Raw genomic sequence first — 22,339 nt, forward strand, 5'->3', positions numbered from 1 at the left:
GTGGTGACTTATTGAGTATTATTGGAGCATAATTCCTGGACCAGCCCTCTTTTAAAAAGTCAAAAGACTCGAAATAATTTCAAATGCGCTAGCGCTGGAATGGCGAGGAAGTAATGGGAGTAATAAACTGCGGAAGTCAAATCGCTATCCCCTTTGAGGGGCTTGGGGAACAAGGCGCATAAGTGCAGTTTTTTATTTAAAAAATGGCATGTTAAAGATTTGAAGTAAAATTTGTCCTAATGCATATCGACGGTGAAACTACCAAACCACGTATCTCGTTTGCGGTGTTTAAAAATCTACGCTCACATTTTATTTTTTTGAAGTAGACCAAATCAATATCATTCCTTGAAATTTTCACGGAATTTTCTCCGCACAAAGAGGAAAAATCACAGAAATTTTCAAGACTGGATGTTAAGTAGTTTTCCATTTAAAAAATAAAGTATGACAGGAAGTCTGCGACGTCGCAAACCAAGATACGTGGTTTGGTAATTTCACCGTCGATATTCTGTGAAAAATTCGCTCCCGAATTCCAATTTTTAAGCATCAATAAGTCAGTTTGAACTTTCTTTCTACCCTAACGATCCATGTAATTTCGAAACTTCAAGCGCGTATTTCTCGAAATGGCAAAAACTGCACCTATGCGCCTTGTCCTCTAAGCCCTCCTTTAATTTTCCACTCATTTTTGTCAAAATGAAACGAATTTCAATATGACGTTTGGACCGCGTTTAACAGAAAGGAACCAAGCCACATCGGTCATTGCCAAATTTAACCGGGCAATTTAATTGTTTACGAAAGAACGTTTGCGCGGATTCTTTTGACAATTTGAAGGAATTTGCCTCGTACAATGGAGAAAATTCACTGAAATTTGACCGAAAATCCGCACAAACGTTTCCATGTCAAAAATTAAATTGCCCAGTTAAAGTTGGCAATAGCTGATGTGGCTTGGTTCCTCTCTGTTAAACACGGTCCATTTTTGCTTGTGGAGTTCAGATAACATGAATGAGATTCAATTTTTGGATTCTGATACACGGGTTTGTCATTTACACGCTGTTTAGAATATTTCGGAGGGCGAAGAATGAAAAACTTTCACACAGAGCAAAAAATTATCGATTATAATTTTGACAATTATGTGTCTTGTAATGCACACAAGCGAGATTGGGTGACAAGATACAAATGCGAATTACTCATCATTTTATAAAAGATGTACCTAATCCTGTGTCCGTTTTCCATGTCCTTAATCGTTCACCAGTTACGCCGCTCCTTCCATGATTTGTCTATACTCCTTTTGATGTTGAAGCATCTTCAAGAATACTTTATATTTCCTGTCGTGGTAGCTGCAAGAAATTGGCACAAGTTTTAGTCACAGAAAAAAAATTGAGGATATAAATTGCAGCTTAAGACAGGAAATGGACGGCTCATGGACTAAGTCCGTTACAACCATTTGAAATCACGGACTCCCACATCTTCGCATACTCGAACATATACGGAGAAAAAAACTCGTGCGTGGGACCCGAAGTTTAGGTCATATGGATCTCTGAAGTTTTCAGATTGACCATCTGAACACTTTAGGTCTAGCTGCCGAAGTTCGGATCATACATCTGAAACTTCAGTTGTTACATCTGAAATACTTCAGATGTGAGAACCGAAGTACTTCAGATGTAAGAACTGAAGTTTCAGATGTATGATCCGAACTTCGGCAGCTAGACCTAAAGTGTTCAGATGCTCAATCTGAAAACTTCAGAGATCCATGTGACCTAAACTTCGGGTCCCACGCACGAGTTTTTTTTCTCCGTGTACGGAAAGACCTTGGTGATATATTTGTTGAAAATGTCTGCAATTTTCCCATCACTGGAAATATTTATCACAGTTATCATTTTAAATCCCTCCTTAGAGGGCTCGCATATTCACTATAGTACGCTATCGGTAAAACAGTATCTTGGCGACCAGAGGTAGCGTGAATTACGATATATCGATTGTCATGCCATTTAAACCTATGATAAAGAATCGATTACGAAGGTGTTCGCTGCGAACACCCTGTTTATCGATCCTTTTCCATAGGTTTAAATGGCCGATCAATCGATAAATCGCAAAGCACGCCGCGCCACTGGCCTGTTGCGTATGCGAATACTTGAGGGCGCGCATTACAATGTGCATAGTGCAAGTGCTTCAATCCATACTTCGTCTACACTGCCGTGCCAAGGAAAAAACGCCGTATGAACCTTCAGGCGTTGCAAAATTTCCTTTGATAAAATGCGAATTTCCTGGTAAACTTATGAACATTTTCCTCCCAATTTTTCAAGTAATTTTGTTCGCAAATTCACATTAAGATTCTGAAAATTTGACGGAAAAATATTCATAACTTTCCTCAAAAATAAAAATTTTATCGAAGGAAATTTGGCAACTCTCAAATGTTCATACGGCGTTCTCCCTTAGCACGGCAGTATACAGGCCCATGGTTTTTCCTTTCAATTTCTGCTGCTACGTAGGTGATTCTCAATTCCTGAGCCATCCGTAAAAACACTTGAGTGCATTCGGAAACTAATGGCGCATACGTTGTTCTCTAATCTGAGCCAGGTATATTAGTTGCTAATGGAGATGTTGCATGTGTGAGGAATTTGCGATTTGACTGTTGATTATGATGTAAAAGTTCGTGAGAAACACGATGGTGCCACTGGTTTTCTCTGAAATCAACTCCCAAGCTCAAAAAAGCTCTCAAAGTGAGGCCAAAATGGAGGGGATATCCCGCCCTACCCTGAGAGTCCACCACTACATCAAAACAAACTCTCCATGCAAAGATAGGGAGCAAATACATTGAGAGGGCTGCCACTTCATTTGGGGACTCCAAAACTGAAAATACGGCAACCATGCTAATGTATTTGCTCCCTATCTTTTGATGATGGCGAGTTTGTTTTGATGTAGAGGTGGACTCTCAGGGTAGAGGGCCCTCCATTTTGGCCTCAACTTGAGAGCTTTTTTTGAGCTTGGGAGTTGATTTCAGAGAAAACCAGTAGCACCATCGTGTTTCTCGCAAACTTTCACACATGAATCAACAGTCAAATCGCAAATTCCTCACAAATGCAACATCTCCATGTGTGGCAAAGTGTAGTGTAAAATGTCTTACTTGCTTTTGATGTAGGGTTCTGTGATGAAGGCGGTGCCTGCCATACTTTCCATTGCGTCCCTCAGATTATCGTAGACCCCGGCGGCGCGCGCCCCAAGCATCCCTGAGCCAAGGAGAACGGAGTCCTCTCTTCTTGGACGCAACACCGGCATTGATAACACGTTGGCGTGAGTTTGCACGAATAAGTTGTTCTTCCGCATCCCACCGCAAATGATTATCTGGCGCAGGTTCTTGTGTCCGGCCGCTTGCAACGTCTCCACGATGTGTCTAGTTCCGTACTGTCGTCAAAATTCAATATATAAGGCTATGTAACATTTAACATTAAATTTACAATTGGACGGAGTTAAACAGAACGGAACCAAGCCACATCGGGATCGAACCGAGAAAAAGAGGTTTAAAGTTTGGCTCCTGCATAAGACTCAATGTAAAAGATTAACTTCAAGTTCAATTTCTGCAAAATTTGCTCCAACAAAAACTTTGAATTTTTGGCGATAGATAGTAGAGCAGTGGTTGAGTTCAAAACCACTCATAACTCAATTTTTTCCAAAATGTGGGTTGGTTCCTTTCTGCTTAACTCAGTCCAATTTAAATTTGAGCGTTCTACAAGGCCTATTGCCATGATATTTACGGTCATCGACAGGTGATTGCCCTAGATGAGCCCACTGTAATCAGATTTTAGAAATAGTACCCAGGTTTTTTTTTTTTTTTTTTGTATATAAGAGTAAATCAGGGAGCTTAGAAAGGGGGGCAACATTGAACAAAGCGGGAAGTGTTGAAGCTTGGTCTGTCAGCAGGGTAAAGTAAGTAAGTGAATTGAAGGGACGCTCCTTTGCTACAGACTATTCAAAAGCGACGAAACGCTCCGTTCCGTCAGTTGCGTTTCGTTTAAGTCTTGGCGTGAAGTTTGAAATAAATGACGATTTTTTCCATACAACTCTTGTTGGTCCAATTGCTCCCGGCCACAGGGGGATTGGACAAATGAGAGTCCCCAAGTAGCATTTTTCAACGGAAAAATCGCGATTTGTTGCGATTTTGTCGGCGATAAAATAGCTAAGATCATCAACATCTGAGCGATTATCCTCGATCTTGTTGCAATAAAATCGCGATTTTATCGCCCGGCAATTTATCGCGATATTATCGCAACGAAAATCGCGATAAATGGCGATTTAATCTCGATTTTATCGACGAAAATTGATCGCGATTTTATGGAACAAAAAATTGCGATGCATAGCAATTTAATCGCCATAAATAGCAATTTTTTATTCGATAATATTGCGATAAATTGCCACCGATATAATCGCGATAATCAACCGATAAAATTGCTATTTATCGCAATCACTGCTACTTGGGTCGGCTATGAAAATCTTTTCTTTTTCTTTTGGTCGTTCTTTTGTCGAAGCAGGTCTAAGAGAGCGTGAATAGCGCTCTCTAGGGGTTGGGTTGGGCTGCGTCAGGGGCCATAGCCCACTTGTTTCAAATCATTACGCTAATTGGCTTTTCGGTGGCAAAAACAGTTCTCTTCAATAATAACTAAATAAAAACACATCCGAGATTTCAAAACGTCATAATATCATAGAAGTTATTTTGTTTCGATTATCGCCATACGATAAACTACTTACTGCTAGGGATTGTAGAGTTGCCAAGTACAAAATAGCTAAATCTTCCTCTGAGCTGGACATGTTGAGACCGCAGACCTGCCGAAAAAGAAAAATATGGAATAATTATACACTATAATTTAGCGGCTTTGAGGACAAAGCGCATACGTGCAGTTTTTGCTATTTCTAGATATTCGAGTTTGAAGTTTCGAAGTTACATGGATCCTTGTGACGGACAGAAGTTTCCAATTGTTTTTTTGATGTTTAAAAATTGGAATTTGGCAGCGAATTTTTCAAAGAATATGCATTGAGAGTAGTTTTACTTGAAATAATTAATATCTCAATTTTTTCAAAAACCGTTTTTATGCGCCTTGTCCTCCAAGCCCGTCAATTATACTCATAATTATATACAAAGGTTAATGCAATTAGTCTCAATGAATGGTTTTTTAAACCGTAAAAATGTTGCAGTAGATAGCGAAATGGAAGGTAAGAATTGTTGTGTTATGCGTATAGCAAGGTCTTCTAGAGTATTTTCAGGAAAGTAGCTGCGAGATGATACAGCCAAAAATGTACACTGATTGAAATGTTTTTAACTTAACAACTCATTCTCAAAAATTGGAACTTAATTTACGTACTTGGTTATACTTGTACGAGAGAGAATGAGCAACATGGACATTTCTTTGCACACATCTTTAACTTTAATAATCGAATATGGAATGATAAGTTTTTCCCGGTGAAATCAGGACTATTAGTTTTAAAAAGAGCTATTGTATCAAAATTTAGGAATGCGTATTTCCTCCCTCCTCTGCCTCTTGGACATTATGCTTTCAGGAATAATACCGATGGTCACAGTCAAAATCACGTACCTCAACACTGCCGTACTAAGGAAGAACGCCGTATGAACATTCGAGAGTTGCCAAATTTCCTTCCATAAATTTTTTTATTTTTAAGGAAAACTATGGATATTTTTTCTTGAGATTTTCAGGAATTGAATGTGAAATGGCGATCAAAACTCTCTGAAAAATTGGAGGGAAAACGTTTACAAATTTTTCCCGAAAATTCGTTATTTATTAAAGGAAAGTTTGCAACGCCTGAAGGCTCATACGGCGTTTTCCCTTAGCACGGTAGTATTGCCGTGTTTCAAAATATCCGCCTTATCACAGCAGTATTGACAACCTTAAAATATGTTTGTTAATTGAATAGCCGTCAACTGAAATATGAGAACGTATCATATTCGATCGCAAAAATTCATCAACGAATATATGTAGAATAAGTTCAAAAATTGTCACAAGGGAAAGAAGCTAAAATTGAGCCTAAATTCAAGAATCTGTCACTTACAAACTCATAAGACGTATAGCAAATCCTACACAATATTACACTATCATTTCCGAGACTTACGGCGCTAGGTATGCAATTATTCGTCCTCTACTGTCTCGGTACAGTATCACAAAAATTGAAGGGGCTTCTTGACTCTGCCAATCTTATCTAGTCCTCTTATACTCGCGCAACTTAGAATCAGTCGATCTAACCGTACATTCTAAACCAAATATTTTGGGTAGATTAAGGTATAGATGCTGCAATATATTTAATGCGTTGCGACATTTTCAGAATATTGCGATTAAAAAAAAAAAAAAAAAAAAAAAAAAAAAAAAAATACATATGGAAGACCAGGAGTCATTTAAAGTGGTCAAAATGGTTTTGATTCTGCCTGGAAATCGATTTTTCCTACAGAGCATTCTGCTAATAAAGAAGAAACATCAAGGAAGTTTTCAAGCAATTAAATTGACTAGTTTTCTAAAGAAAAATTAAAGTATGACAAGCTGTATGCAATATCATGCAGAATCCAGTGGCGTGGCGTGAACAATCGATTGTCCATATCTCGCCATTTGAAGCTATGGTAAAGAATCGATTAATAAGGTGTTCGCTGCGAACACCCTGATAATCGATCTTTTTTTATGGGTTTAAATGGCACAACAATCGATATATCGCAATTCACGCCACGCCACTGGCAGAATCATACACCAAATTGAAAAAAAAAATGTGTGTCAACACAGCCGAAAATAGGAGAGATGAAATCGGGTCTCGTTCTTTAACTTTTCGCCCGAATCTGACCGACAAACAGTGGATTGAGTCAATAGGAATGTCGTACAAAATTTGGAAACTTTAAACGCTTATAACTCCGTTTATACGAAACTTTGAGGCTCTAACAGTGATTCCATTGGTTTTCTCCTGAAATTTTCTTCCAGAAGCACCCCTTGAAATTTAAATTATGACGAAATAGACATCAGAATTTGCAGTTTCAGTCAAAAATGTCATTTCCGACCCCTCTAATTGACTCGATCCACTGTGCGACACCTCATTGGCAGCATGAAAAGTAGCAATAAGCATCACGAGGTTCACGCCTCGCGCTATCGCGCCTTCAATTTCTCAGACGCAACACGGACATCCATCAAGTACGAATAGTTGTATCTCTGCGCCGTCATCAATGCGCGTCCTTTCCTTCGCTCTATACTTTCACGCTGCATCGCGTCGCGTCAGTCTCGTTTCTCTTCATTGTAGTGGTGCCTCATGAGCTAGGTGAGCAACACAGCCGGAGATAAGAGAGATGTTTCCGAGCCTCGTTTTTTTTTTTTTTTTTTTTTTTTTTTTTTTTTTTTTTAAACTTCTCTCCCGCATCTGAGCTACACCTCATTCGCAGCATGGACCGTTAAAATCATAATTGAATCGGGATGGTCCATTTTCCAGTCGTAAGTTTTTTTTCAGTTCATAATCCTTCTCAAGAGTTGATAAAACCACAAAAGTGATGAAAGGACTCGTTTCAGGATTAAGGAATCCCGGAGACGAGTTTTAACGCCAATTTCGTGGTTGCAACCAACTCCGAAAAGTTTTATGAACTCAAGAAAACTTACGACTGAAAAAATGGACATTAGCGGTTTTTCGCACGTCCCGATTCAATTGGACTTAGGAATTCTGCTTTAATAATACTTAGGTAAAGTATCCTAAAACATACATTTTCTTAATTTTTTTTTATTTTTTATTTGAAGGTTTCTCATCAGACGTTGCCACTAAGAAAATTGCGATTATTTCATTTTGAGATTTCTAGGATTGAGGGGCTTGAAGGACAAGGCGCAAAAGTACAGTGTTTGTTATTTCGAGAGATACGCGTTTGAAGTTTTAAAATAACACGGATCCTCACGACGGAAAGAAGGTATCAACTGACTTTTGGATGCTTAAAAATTGGAATTTGGCAACGGATTTTTCACAGAATACTATACTTTTATCTTCAATCATTAATATCTCCATTTTTTTAAAAACTGCACTTACGCGGCTTGTCCTCCAAGTCTTTCAATTCTGTTTCAAAAAGTACGAGCTCTCAGAAAAAGTTTTCTAAAATATAAATTTTAAACATTTCTGTATAGAATTGGCTTTCCAAAATTTTTGAGTTTTTACTCTCTCGTTTAAAAAGTTATTCATCGGCCGTTGCTTCTGAAGAAATTTCAGTTATTCCATGATGCGATCTCTACTTACAGCAATAAAAATTTCATTTTGGAATGACACTCGAATGGAGATGTTGCATGTGTGAGGAATTAAATTGCGATTTAACTGTTGATTCTTACGTAAAAGTTCGCGAGAAATACGATGGTGCCACTGGTTTCCTCTGAAATCAACTCCCAAGCTCAAAAAAAGCTCTCAAGTCGAGGCCAAAATGGAGGAGATATCCAACGCTATCTTGAGAGTCCACCTCTACATCAAGACAAACTCTCCATGCAAAGATAGGGAGCAAATACATTGGCAGGGCTGCAACTTTATTCGGGGACTCCAAAACTGAAAACACGGCATCACTGCTAATGTATTTGTACCATGTCTTTGCATGGAGAGTTTGTTTTGGTGTAGAAGTGGACTCTCAGGATAGCGTGAGATATCCCCTCCATTTTGGCCTCAACTTGAGAGCTTTTTTTGAGCTCAGGAGTTGATTTCAGAGAATACCAGAGGCACCATCGTGTTTCTCGCGAACTTTTACATAAGAATCAGTAGTCAAATCGCAAATTCCTCACACATGCAACATCTCCATTGGCTTTCCAAAATGTATGAGTTTTTACTCTCTCGTTTAAAAAGTTATTCATCGGCCGTTGCTTCTGAAGAAATTGCAGTTATACTCCATGCTGTGGTCTCTACTTACAGCAATAAAAATGTCATTTTGGAGTGACCCTCGAATTATTTCATAGTGTGACTCACCATTCCCCTAAGTGAGGGATCCGCCTCCGGGGATCTGTTGCCATGGAAATCAGGCCAGACGTGAATATTGTGAGTCAACTCATCGACAGGGATTTGCCTTTTCTGCGCAATCTTATCAACGAGATTGTTGAGGTAGTCGTAAATATTCGAAAAAAGCAAATTCCTGCAAGTTAAAAATTATTTGAAGTTAGTAATTCTTTTTTTTACTAGCCGTTCTGGACGCGCTTTGCGCGTCCGTCACTGCCAGCCAAGGGGCTGCGCCCCCTGGACCCCCAATAACTCGCTACGCGAATGACATTCGGCTCGCTCCGCGAGCCATTTTTTTTAGTGTTTGGACATTTGATCACTAACAATAAGATGTATACATTTTTGAGACTCTGGAGGAAAACATTATTTGGTCACAGAACCTTGTTGCCGGAGCGTGTCATCATTTGCACATGAATAGATGTGTGGAGATGAAGCGATGATGGGGATCGATCATTTCCTCAAAAACGCATTTGACTGGAACGTCATCCCATCGGATGGCGGAAAAAGACAATCCATGGATCTCCTTCCGCGATTTGACTTGCTGAAGTAGCAAAAGTTCATCTTTACCTCTTAAGAAGATTATCGGTGGCGTAGGGGTCTAAAAACTGATCAACGATTGTATAATTCGAGTTCCGAATTGCAATGAGCCCACTCGTGTTTTTCTCTTATACTTTCATCGCATATAAATTTCTCTGATGTTATTGTTTTATTCTCTCTGTTATTGTTATATCCTCATTTCATTTCCTTTCCCTTTCCTTTTTCCCTTTCTGTAGCGTCTGTGTCCATTTACAATTATTATTTTAAAATAGCTTTCCCCTAGTATACAATTGATGCTTCAAACGGAATCAATTGTTTTAATGACATTTCCGGCTAAATCATGGATTTTCCCAGGAAGGCAGCTTTTCGTCCCTCCCGGACTCTATTGTTGCCAGATAAGTTGCTTTTTTAGCACTTTTCTCAAATCAAATCCTTGTAACATATTCATATTTATCACACAATCTGGCAACCTCTAGAGTGAAATAGAAAAAGGTAGAGTCGCTGAAAGTCTGAAATCTTCGAAGTTTATATTAATGATGATAACAAATATTTATTTTTCGTGTGTGTAGGTTAGGGAGGGGGTCCACGATGGCTCGGAAAATCCGTAATTTTTATTAAAGTTTAAGTTTTAGCGTTGCTCATTTCTTTTTTTTAAAAAAGAGGTAGTGTCGTTAAGGGCCTTTTCTGGGCCTATCGTGCCTGAATTTTCTCAACCTACGATTTTTTGAAAGTCCATTTTTTATAAAATACATCATGATTTGGTCATTTTCGGCCTTTTGCCATGACTAGTACTGGTCTAAACATGGGTCTGAAGGCCGATTTGGACGAAAAAAGCGACTTTTTAACTCGAAGAATACTTAACGCTCGAGCATAACTGAAGTTCCAGTAACCAAATCTCCAAAATTGGCCGTCGGACCCATTTTTAGGCCAGTATCAGACCTGATAAGGAACCAAAAATGACCGAATCATGATGCATCCTCTAAAACATAGGCTTTGAATGAAAAGCTGCGAAAATTCAGGGTGGATCCCACAATCTGCCGAGCTAAGGAAAAACCCCGTATGAACCTTCATAAGTTGGAAAATTTCCTTCGATAGAACACAAAACTCCAAGTTAAGATATGAATATTTTTCTCCTATTTAAAATTTAAAAAGTACCAGACTAGGTCAACGTTTAAAAATGAAGTAAAATTTTAAAAAATTTTACTTCATTTTTCTCCTAATTTTTCATATAATTTCGTCCGCAATTTCAAATAAAGTTCCTGAAAATTTCAAGGAAAATTATAGGTACATAACATGCCTCAAAAATAAACATTTTATAGAAGGAAGTTTGGCAACTCTCGAATGTTCATACAGCGTTCTCCAGTAGGACGGCAGCAATGTTTTAACTCGAGGAATACATAACGTTTGAGCATAACTCAAGTTTCAGTAACCAAATCTCCGAAATTGGCCCAAAATTTATCCCACTGAGGTTGGCTGAATTTTCAGCCGAAACGTTTTGGTCTTGTGCACTGGAAAAAAAAACACACATTGGATCTAGAGTCCAGACTCTTAAAAACATCGACAAGAAAAAATACTCTTGATTCAATCGGATTTTTGCTTAAATGGACCGCGTTTAACAGAAAGGAACCAAGCCACATCAGCTATTGCCAAATTTAATTGGGCAATTTAATTTTTTACCCAAGAATGGTTTTGCGGATTTTTCTGCAAATTTCAGTGAATTTCCTGCGTAGTACGAAGCAAATTCCTCAAAATTGTCAAAGGAATCCGCCAAAACGTTCTCTCGTAAGAAATTAAATTGCTCTATTAAATTTGGCAATAGCTGATGTGGCTTGGTTCCTTTCTGCTTAACGCAGTCCAAATAAAGAACCAAGCCTCTTAATTTGAGCGGATTTCCTTTTGATTCGAGCAAAAATCTGATTGAATCAAGAGTATTGGCGCGTATACGTAGTATACCGCCTTTGCGATCGTTTCGAACCCTGCTCGATACAATAACCGAGTCCCTTAGTTCCTTACCGAAAAGTGACTACCGCGAACTTCTGAGATTTTCCAAAGCGTGTAAAAAGTTTATTTATCCATCAATAATTATGATTTAAAGTTGTTTCTCATTCTGGGGGTCGCTAGTTTATGTGCAGTGAATACCAAGAGTCTAAGTTACTTGGTTTTTTTAAAAAAAGCCTAAGAATGCGACGCGCTGATTTAAAATATGCATATATAAGCAGAATCAAGCGAATTGATTCGAGGATGGCTGAGCAGGTCGGCACTCTCGGAATGAGAATCTAACTCCTCCGTTTTGTTCAAAACGTTGCTTTGACAGATCTGTAACCTCGGTTATACTTTTCAAAAGTTGGTACCCGTGCTCTGAAAAACCCAAATAAGCCAAGTTCGTGTAACTATGGTGTCGTTGCCTCGACCGGGCTGTGCTGTGTTGCCAATTGTTGGAGGATAGGTTACTTGCCCGGTGGTGGCTACCGCCACTCATGATAGTGCAATCTGTGTAAGTGCAATCTGTGATGAGCCTCGAGACTCATTAGACCATTAGCTAAACGTGGCTCATACAGGAATCCACTTACCCCTCTCTTCCCCACGCTCCTGATCACTGCGTCGGCGTCTCGACGAACAATAGCTAATGACGGTCGCCAAGCGAGGCCGGGATCCTCAGCCCCTCGCCCAATTACTTACGCTTCATTAACCATTTCACCGTCACGCTAGGATTCGTCCAATTTTAAAAAAAAATTGTTTCGCGAGTTTTTAGCAATTTTTTCCTTACTTTCCGTTAAAACACGAATTAAAAGAGGTCTCATTCATAAAAATCGGCCAAATAGAAGAGAAGTTACAGTATTCGAAATCCGAAGAAATCAACAAAACTTCTCCAAACAAAAAATAAAATGAAGGGGGAAAAAAAGAAATGTTTAAATTACAATTTAATATGATTGACCTCAGAATGTGACAAGCAATTCAATTATAAAAAGGAGAAAAAATTGAGTGAAATTACAAAAAATTAGCCTCTTGCAAGGGGCTTTCTTGTATGAGTTTTGACCTGAAGACAAGTAAATCCCGTTATATTATTAAAACGAAATTGACTCCATAGTTTAATGCCTTAGTTTCTTGAATACGATTATTTTAAGCACTCGAAAATTTATACCAGCAATTTTACCCATGGGGTGATTTCCTGAGAGCTGATAATATCACGAATTTCTCATAGAGCCCTTCAAAAATGGCTTGCTTTTTGGGCAGCCGATTCGGCCATCAAACCGGGGTTTAAATGGAAGCTGATAATAACACAAAGCTCTGAGAAAAATTTTGAGATGAGTATAGGAACGGTTTGTAAATTACGAGGAGAGGCGGGCATTCTGTTCAGCATATCGATACATAAGTATTTTCACACGTAGAATTTAATTTTCACGTCAGGGAGTCGACATATTTTGATTTTTTTTATTTTATACGGAAAATTTATGGTTTTTCGGGATTGAAATTACTTACAATTGTTTCATGAAAAATGAATGCACCCAAAATGACTATAGCATTTTGACTTTCACATACGTGCACTCACTAAATTGATTGGTAAATTCAAAGAGTGGGTACATCGACCTGGTATATCAAGTTTCTGCGATTTTTTACGGCAAATCGGTAGATTTTCGGGATGTGGATTGCTTACTTTCAATTCATGAATGAATAAAGCATGGACATGGTTGAGCTTCTTTGCATGAAAAGACGTTTAAAATAACAAAATCAAGACATATTTAAGACAATTGCATTTATATCGAGTCAATTTCTTTTCAATAATATAACGGGTTTTATAATACCGGTGATTTGGGTATTTTAGCCCCAAAATACCTTTAAATCGACTTTATCTTCTAGGAGTTCGACAGAATTTTTCCTTTCTTCGCTTAAATTTTTCCGTAGCACTTTTCTTCAAGAATCTGAAAAGATTTTGCTTGAGGCAGATCAAAAAACTTAAATTTGTTCGAATAGCTTTCTAGATTCACAATACACGGTCTCGTGAAGGTGCGTCGTTGACCTTGCAGTGTTGGATCGTGAATTCTCTTGTTGTGCTGCTTGCCTTTTTTGAAATCTCTGTAAATGAAAACTAAAGGGGTTGATATGTGCGAGTTAATGACGCGCCTTATCAACACATTGTGTTGGAGTTCACTGCTTGTTTTTTCTTGTCAATGTTTTCAAGAGTCTGGACTCTAGATCCAATGTGTTTTTTTTTCCAGTGTGTGTGAACTTCAAGCCTTGCCACCCGCTTTCTAAATTGTTTTTTATTGTATATCGACGGTGAAACTACCAAACCACGTAACTCGTTTGCGGTGTTTAAAAATCTCCGCTCACATTTTATTTTTTTGAAGTAGACCGAATCAATATCATTCCTTGAAATTTTCACAGAATTTTCTCCGCACGAAGAGGAAAAATGACGGAAATTTTCAAGACTTGACGTTAAGTAGCTTTTCATTTAAAAAATAAAGTATGACAGGAAGTCTGCGACGTCGCAAACCGAGATACGCGGTTTGGTAGTTTCACCGTCGATAACTCGTTTGTGGTGTCTGAAAATCTCCGCCTCTACGTCCTTTTTCTAAAGGAGAACAAATTGACATTATCTCTTGAAGTTTTTGCAGAATTTTCTTTGTATTGATAAGAAAAATCATGACAGTTTTATAGAATTTCCGTTGAGTAGTTTTCCACTTAAAAAATAAAGTATGACAGGAAGTCTGCGACGTCGCAAACCGAGATACGTGGTTTGGTAGTTTCACCGTCGATATCTTGTCGCGGGCTGCGGAGCATCTACCATATCTGATTTGAACTGCATTTTGCAATTTGGAGCTATAAATTCTGTCTCATTTGAAAAAACACGTAGGTGCATAGGGAAACTAATGGCACATACGTTGTTTTTAAACCGGGCCAGAATTTATAGTTCCAAATTGCAAAATGCAGTCCATTTATACTATTTTGCAGTGATCTTTGGGATACTGGAATATGTTCTCCGTCGAAAATCACATCAGCTTGAAAAAAATCACTCCCCTGATTAATGCGCCCCCATCAACGTTCAAGAATAATGGACCTACGTGACGGACGTGAGTTTGGCCCTTATTTCGGGGTAGGCCTCGTGGGTCTCTATGATGAAATCCAAGAGAGATCCGCTTGCTGACTGTCCGCCTTCGTTGACGTACATGCCGGGCACCACCGCGTTGTAAAACGGACCCCAGAGCCCGTGCACGTACACAGCTCGATCTGTGCTGAACAAGTGGCAGTTCGAAGTCCCGGAGACCAAACCTGCAAAATTTCCCGATAGGCAAGATAAAAAACACTGAAAATGTGGCCCGAACTGTGTGTAACAAAGGACGTATTTATGCTAAATGGACGTATTTCTACCAAACAGACCTATGTGCACGTGAGAAATATGGGGTGCGCTCGTTAGTTCTCTTTGCGTAAGAGTGAATGAGAATAATAAAGCACCAGTGACGTCAGCGGCAACGAACGAGCGCCGGCAGAACGGGGAGATCGTTGGAGGGAGTCTTTAACTCATGAGCCCTGTCCACAACGCTCTCTTGCCATGCCCGCGGCTCATGACTCCCGCATTCAGTTGGCACATAGGTCTCTTTGATAGAATGTAATATCCCGCTTTTCCAATTCTACAAAAGGAATCACGCCCACTTTTACATTGCTTCTTATGCAGCTTCGACGAGCACACCCCATATTTCTCACCTCCATAGAGGTCTCTTTGGTAGAAATACTTCCAAATGGAACTATGTGCAAGTGAAAAGATGGGGTGTGGTCGTTAATGAGAGCCATAAGAATGAATGGGAATGTAAAATCGCCAGTGACGTCAGCGGCAACGATCGAGCCGGGGCACAACGACGGGGAGATTGGTGGCGGGACTCTTCAACTCATGAGCCCTGTTCACAACGCTCTTGTCACATGCCCACGGCTCACGAGTTAGCGCTCAATTCCTTTTGATTTTATGCAGAATCCCGCTTTCCCATTTTCTCAAAAGGAACTATATCCACTTTTACATTGTTCCTTATGCAGTTTGCACGAGCACACCCCATCTTTCCACTTGCACATAGTTCCTTTTAGCGTAAAGACGTCCAAATATGCCCCGAACTATATGTAACAAGGTGACGATAGGGTAGTGCTAGGTACTCACTATTTTTCGAGGAAAACAAGGCCAAGAAATTTAGAAATTTTCAATCAGGGTCAAATTGGACGTATTTCTGCCAAACGAAACTATGTACATTGCGACGTGCGCCCTGTTATGCATACATTCTTATGGGTCTCTGAACTCATGTTTTAGTGCACATCATAGTTCCGTTTGGCGTAAATATGCCCAATTATTCCAATTAGAGTCGAAGTTTCCCAAGAGTATTCCAATGCATCGTCTATGGAAGTTAAACACTTTTCTCCCTCAGACAAGTACTTAAACTCGTTAATGTTCCAATTTTTTACTGGTTGAAAATTATCAAATTTTTTGGCCTTGCTTTCCGCGGCCTTCGATAGATCATTCTCTATAACTTAAAATGTAATCAGGGGTCAGTTTTTGGAATTTTTATGGAGTTATTTTTGCCGTATGATGCAGAATTAACCCGTCTCTGCTGTGGTATAGTTATAACTAACTTCATTTTACCTTCCCAAAAGGATTCATTTGCCTGACTCCATCACATAAAATTATGATCTCGAACAACCGAAATTTCCCATTTTTCGTCATAATCATATCTAGAAGTCTATTGGACTGATTCCAATAATTTTCCGAGCATTGGCTGGAGACATCTACATATGAGCAAGTTTTTCTCCTTCAATTTTTTGCATCATGACTCAGGTTTCCAATCGCAGACCGCAGAAGAAGGGGGATGGGGTATATGGCCGAGTAGCGACAAAGAGGGGTGCCCAGTTTCAATGCATTTTCTGAAATCAGAAACTGATAACTGTTCGCTATTAGACTGTTACGCAAGCGCACTGAAAAAACATTCTCGGCGTTTTTACCAAGGTCCGTTGGTACCTTTACCATCTCACTTTTTTTACTAATTATTGGTAATTTTACCAAGAGAGACTGGCAAGCTTACCCAAGAACCAGTATTTTTACTGTCTTTTTCAGGTAAGAATACCACTTTTATTGGTAATCAATTCCCGGTAACTTTGCCATTTTATCTCAGCAATTCTACCACAGTCGATAAAAAATATTTGTGTTTTTACCAAGGTCCAGTAAAATTACCGAGAAAGTTCAATAATTTTAACAAGATTTCTCGGTAAAAATACGTTCCAATTCCATAGATGGTAATTTTACCAAGAAAAAACTGGGATCAAATAGAACCCTGAATTCTTGGTAATTTTACCCTTTTCTTAGTAAATACACCGAGATTTTTTTTTCAGTGCGATTTGCATATCACTCCCACGGCAAATATAGTGCTCCACGTTGTCTACTTTGAGAAATGAAGGCGAAAGTTGCTGAAGTATACTCTAATACTGAAAATAAAATCTCGATGTATTTACTAAGAAAAGAGTAAAATTACCAACAATTCAGGGTTCTATTTGATCCCAGTTTTTTCTTGGTAAAATTACCATTTATGAAATTGGTAATTTTACCGAGAAATCTCGGTAAAATTATTGAACTTTCTCGGTAATTTTACTGGACCTTGGTAAAATGCCAATATTTTTTATCGACTGCGGTAGAATTACCCAGATAAAATGGCAAAGTTAGCGGGAATCGATTACCAATAAAAGAGGTATTTTTACCTGAAAAAAAAACAGTAAAAATACCGGTTTTTAGGTGAGCTTACCAGTCTGTCTTGGTAAAATTACCAATAATTGGTAAAAAAGTGAGATGGTGAAGGTACCAACGGACCTTGGTAAAAACGCCGAGAATTTTTTTTCAGTGTGAAGTGTACTTTAAGAATGACTTACACAGCACAGAGTCTAACGAGAGTGATGCTGCATCGATCTTTTCTTTGACACAGATCATTCCGATGGCTCCTGCATTTCCATCTATGGTAGAGGTGGCAACTGGTATCCCTTCCAACAAGCCCATCTCGGAGGCAGCTTGTTTGGTTAAGCCTTTTCCGCAAGGCTCACCCGGCGCTAAAATTTCAGAACCTGTAGAGAAAGCATTGTGTGCATTACAGTTCATCGGAGACATGTAGCTGAGCCGCATATCGCAATTAGGAACTACAATTTTTAGCATATCCGTAAAAACACTTATGTTCACAGGGAAACTATTGGCGCTTATGTTGTTTCTAAAATTAGCCAGAGATCGTAATTCCTTATAATTGCAAAATGCAGTCCAATTCAATGGTTGCGTTCGGTTCGTCTCTCAGTTGCGACTCTTTAGAACGACTGCGTATACTTCATTTTTTTTTTCTTTTCAGGAAAAAAAAAACAATTATTGGATTCCTTGAAAGTTTCCAGGATGATTACGAAATGTTAAAATTGTAATGATGAAGACAATTTCAATTAATCTATACAATTGTGTTCCCTCTGGGAATGAAGTATGCGTGGACATTTTGAAACGTTGAAATTGAGATACAGCCATACAATTAAGTCGACGACTTTATACTTTATTTGGCGTGAGTATCACGAAAAGAAGAGGGCAGTATGTTTATTGTCTGACCATTCCCTTGGGGCATTGGTGCCAAAAAAAAAACAGACGGTACAGCATCTTGGTCTTGGTCTTTGGTTAACAAAATCAGCTGGAGAGATGGTTAAAAAACCATCCTTTCCTCACACTTTACTCGCACAAGATTGACCATGATCAATGTGTAAGTAACAAAATTCTTGCGTATAATTTTTGCATTTTTCTCTTCAAATTACAGAAGCTGCAAACGATTAAGTGGCTTTTTTTGGGGGGGGGGGGGGGTTGCCGACCCCACACGAGTATAGTATCAAAATGAGCTCGGTCATACTGTATCTCTTCAGATCCCGAATCCCGACCACGCTGAAGATCGGTATCGGCGGTATCGATATCGGTATTCGGTTATCGGCGATAAATCGCCAGGATCATCAACATCTGAGGGATTATCCTCGATCTCATCGCGATAAAATCGCGTCTTTATCGCCCGACAATTTTTCCAGATATTTTCGAAATAAAAATCGCGATAAATGGCGATTTAATCTCGATTTTACTAGGGTATCTGTATAGCGAGAGTATGCAAAAAGGAGGTGTTTGCATTTCGGGCATCTTGGAATTTTTTGATGACTTGATGACGTAGGTGGGTACAACTGGGTACAGTGACGTCCCCTTCACGCTGTACCCACCTACGTCATCAAGTCATCAAAAAATTCGAAGATGCCCGAAATGCAAACACCTCCTTTTTTTTCTCTATGGAGAGTATGGACAGATGTGAAACTCCGAAAATCCATCAGGCCTTTACCGATGCTTCTGCGAATAAAGTTAGGGCCCAGAAATGCAGCCAACCTATGAATTTCAATTATCCAGAACGATTTACTATTACTATTGTTACGAACCGTCGTTTATTAAGCACGTGTTTGACTCAGTTTTTGCATTTTACTCAATTTTGCGGAAGAACGCTTATTTCTGTACATTCTTGGCCATCTTGGTTAGAATTGGAACCTGCAGACTGACAGTGAAATTTTGTGCGTTGGAAGTTGGTTAGAAGGGTGGCTGCACTGTTGGGCCCTAAGCCCTCCATGAAGCGAGCTGTCCATACTCTCGCTATACAGGTACTCTAGATTCTACCGACAAAAATTGACCACGATTTATCGAGCCAAAAATTGCGATTTGTAGCAATTTAATCGCCATGTATCGCGATTTTTAATGCGATAATATCTCGATATATTGCCACCGATAAAATCGCTATTCATCACGATCTCTGCTACTGGGAAGAAACTGTGTTGCACGCAAACCCTGTGCACATCAGTGGCGTAGCGTGAATTGCGATGTATCGATTGTTACGCCATTTAAACCTATGGAAAAGGATCGATAAACAGGGTGTTCGCAGCGAACACCTTAAAAATCGATTCTTTACCATAGGTTTAAATGGCATAACAATCGATACATCGCAATTCACGCCACGCCACTGGTGCACATCGTTCCTTTCGGCATGAATACGGCCAAGTGGCATGTTGTATATAAAATTTAGTTCCTACCTATTTTCTCCCAATTATTTTCGGCAAGATCCTCAAGTCCAAGTTGCCTGAAAAAGTCGATATTCCACCCTTTCTTCTCATTGGCGTCTATCTGATAAGTCCAAGCACAAGTCATTGTGCACGAAGATCTGGAATCAGCAGGAAGGACACGTCGACGGTAGGTATAAAGGTCTCGATAGACGATCAAATTCCCGAACCAATGGAGATGTTGCATGTGTGAGGAATTTAATTGCGATTTGACTGTTGATTCTTACGTAAAAGTTCGCGAGAAATACGATGGTGCCACTGGTTTCCTCTGAAATCAACTCCCAAGCTCAAAAAAAGCTCTCAAGTCGAGGCCAAAATGGAGGGGATATCCCACGCTATGCTGAGAGTCCACCTCTCCTTCAAGACAAACAAGACAAACTCTCCATGCAAAGATAGGGAGCAAATACATTGACAGGGCTGCCACTTTATTCGGGGACTCCAAAACTGAAAACACGGCAACCCTGCTAATGTATTTGCTCCCTATCTTTGCATGGAGAGTTTGTCTTGATGTAGAGGTGGACTCTTAGCATAGCGTGGGATATCCCCTCCATTTTGGCATCAATTTGAGAGCTTTTTTTGAGCTTGATAGTTGATTTCAGAGAAAACCAGTGGCACCATCGTGTTTCTCGCGAACTTTTACATAAGAATCAACGGTCAAATTGCACATTCCTCACACATGCAACATCTCCATTACCATCAAAGTGACGGGAGCCATCAGTCTTAAACTCATTAATTAGCTTAATTTTAAAATGAAAACTTGGCAGAAATATTTCCTGTGGCAGGAAATGATGAATGGTGGCACTACATTCTGATCTTACTTTGAACAAAATAGTGCGGCCTAAGACGCGTTTATTTGTGTTGAACACATTTTTTGGGAAAGCCCTGTCAACATTACCAGCAAAAGTTCACGGAACTTTGCGCGAAAGTTAAGTCTCGTAAACCTATCTCTGTGTGGACAAGACCTTCCATTCATAAGAAATGAACAAAAAAATTATGAAAGAACAAACATAAATGTGGATTAATGATTTTAACTTCCGTCGCCGCGCCGCGCAGACCGCACCGTGTTTGGCGCAATGCGTGAAGTATTCCGACCGTCTTGTTGGCGCTATGCGTTTCACGCTGATCGCACTGTTTGCCGCAATGCGTGAAGTATTTGTGCAGTCATGTAGGGGCTAATATGTGTTACATGCCGATCGCCGCGCTGAGGGCTTCTCCTTTTCATCTCAAGTCCTCGTCATCGTTTCTCTCTAAGTCGCGCCGTTCCAGACCAAATTGTGTGTTTGGTTTCTCTCTTAACTCGACTAATTAAAGGTGGTGTCTCTTGTATCACTGCGAAAGACGACAAAAGAAGAAATTACTATACTCTCAGAAAATTAGAGATTTTGTTGCTTTTTCTCGTTTGTAATTTTTTTTCTAAATTCGAATTTTCTATACCTACATTTAAAAAAAAATTCAAAATTTCCCGCCCCCTATAGATTTGCCGCCATGGGCCGCGGCCCATGTTACCACCCCCTTAATCCGGCCCTGCTTCTAGAGGAAAACAAGGTGTATACATATGATAGGCATGGAGAACCAGGTCCACAAGCGCAGTTTTTGCTATTTCGAGAAAGTCGTGTTTGAAGTTTCGAAATGACATGAATCTTTATGGCGGAGAAAAAAACCGACTTTTTGATGCTTTAAAATTGGATTAGGGAGCTAATTTTTAGTAGTATGAAAATGGCGACTTTACCACAGTAAATTATCCAACAGCGTTGCATGATTGTGCAGAAAAATATGAATTAAATTACAGCGTTGTATAGGGATTATTGATCAATATGGCAACGCTGTAAAAAGAAAGTATTGCATGTTGCCCCTTCAATATGCGGGTTATGCAATGGTGTAATAATGCCCCTTCATTTTTCGGGTTATGCAATGGTGTATTTTTCAAGATGGCGCAGCAGTGTTGCCGAACGGGGCACGTAAATAAATGATTTATTTATTGGTGAAATTTTGCAACATTGCATTTTACAGTGTTGCCAGATGGGGCAAGAAATTAGTTGATTTTTCCGTACAGTGTTGCCAGATTGTGCAAAAAATTCGGATTTTCGGACTTGTAAAAATTTTCGGTTTCGAGAGACCGTATCTTGCAATATGGGTCGGTATCGGATACTGTAGATTAGGGTCTGATTCGGTAAAATTGAAAATTTTGTACTAGTGTGCGCTTGGAATGGATATTGCAATGTTCAACAGTTTGACGAATCAAAAATTTTTTTATTGGATATTTACAGTTTCGAACAGTTCGCGTTTCGAAAACGCAAACACGTTTAAAAAACGCAAACACGTTTAAAAAACGCAAACACGTTTCGAAAACGCAAACACGTTTAAAAAACGCAAACACGTTTAGAAAACGCAAACACGTTGCATATTATTTATACGAAATCCTTACTATCGATCCAACTATTGTGACTCGCGTCCAGACCCAACCATTTGACAAAGACCTGGTTTTTCTTGCGACGCAGAATTTTCTCCACCAGGAACGTATCTTTATAGTTGGTGGGTTGGAGTTCTTCGCGGTAGAATTTTCCTTTGATGATCGTATCGTGTGCGTCTTTCAGATCGTACGTGATCGGAACGGTGGGATTGACGCTGACAATCTTGAAAATTTCCGTGCTCCAATTTGGTGTGTATCCTTTCTCGAACATGGCTTTGAGTCTCGAGATCC

At 39.4% G+C, this 22,339-nt stretch overlaps 1 protein-coding gene across 5 annotated transcripts in view; it reads right to left on the reverse strand.

Moving 5' to 3' along the window:
- Positions 1–1,091: 1,091 nt before the first annotated feature.
- Positions 1,092–22,339, reverse strand: part of LOC109033281 (FGGY carbohydrate kinase domain-containing protein) — a 175,425-nt gene continuing 154,177 nt past the window's right edge. For all 5 annotated transcript variants that reach the window (XM_072304231.1, XM_072304227.1, XM_072304230.1 and 2 more), the window contains exons 5-11: positions 19,612–19,739; positions 17,413–17,601; positions 14,580–14,787; positions 8,953–9,115; positions 4,741–4,815; positions 3,122–3,399; positions 1,092–1,334 (exon numbers count right to left, since the gene is read on the reverse strand). In XM_072304231.1, coding sequence (XP_072160332.1) covers positions 1,250–1,334; positions 3,122–3,399; positions 4,741–4,815; positions 8,953–9,115; positions 14,580–14,787; positions 17,413–17,601; positions 19,612–19,739 — 1,126 coding nt within the window. In that variant the 3' untranslated portion in view covers positions 1,092–1,249. The remainder of the gene's footprint in view (positions 1,335–3,121; positions 3,400–4,740; positions 4,816–8,952; positions 9,116–14,579; positions 14,788–17,412; positions 17,602–19,611; positions 19,740–22,339) is intronic.

The sequence above is a fragment of the Bemisia tabaci genome, chromosome 9, assembly GCF_918797505.1.
Source record: "Bemisia tabaci chromosome 9, PGI_BMITA_v3".
Classification (NCBI taxonomy): Eukaryota; Metazoa; Arthropoda; class Insecta; order Hemiptera; family Aleyrodidae; genus Bemisia; species Bemisia tabaci.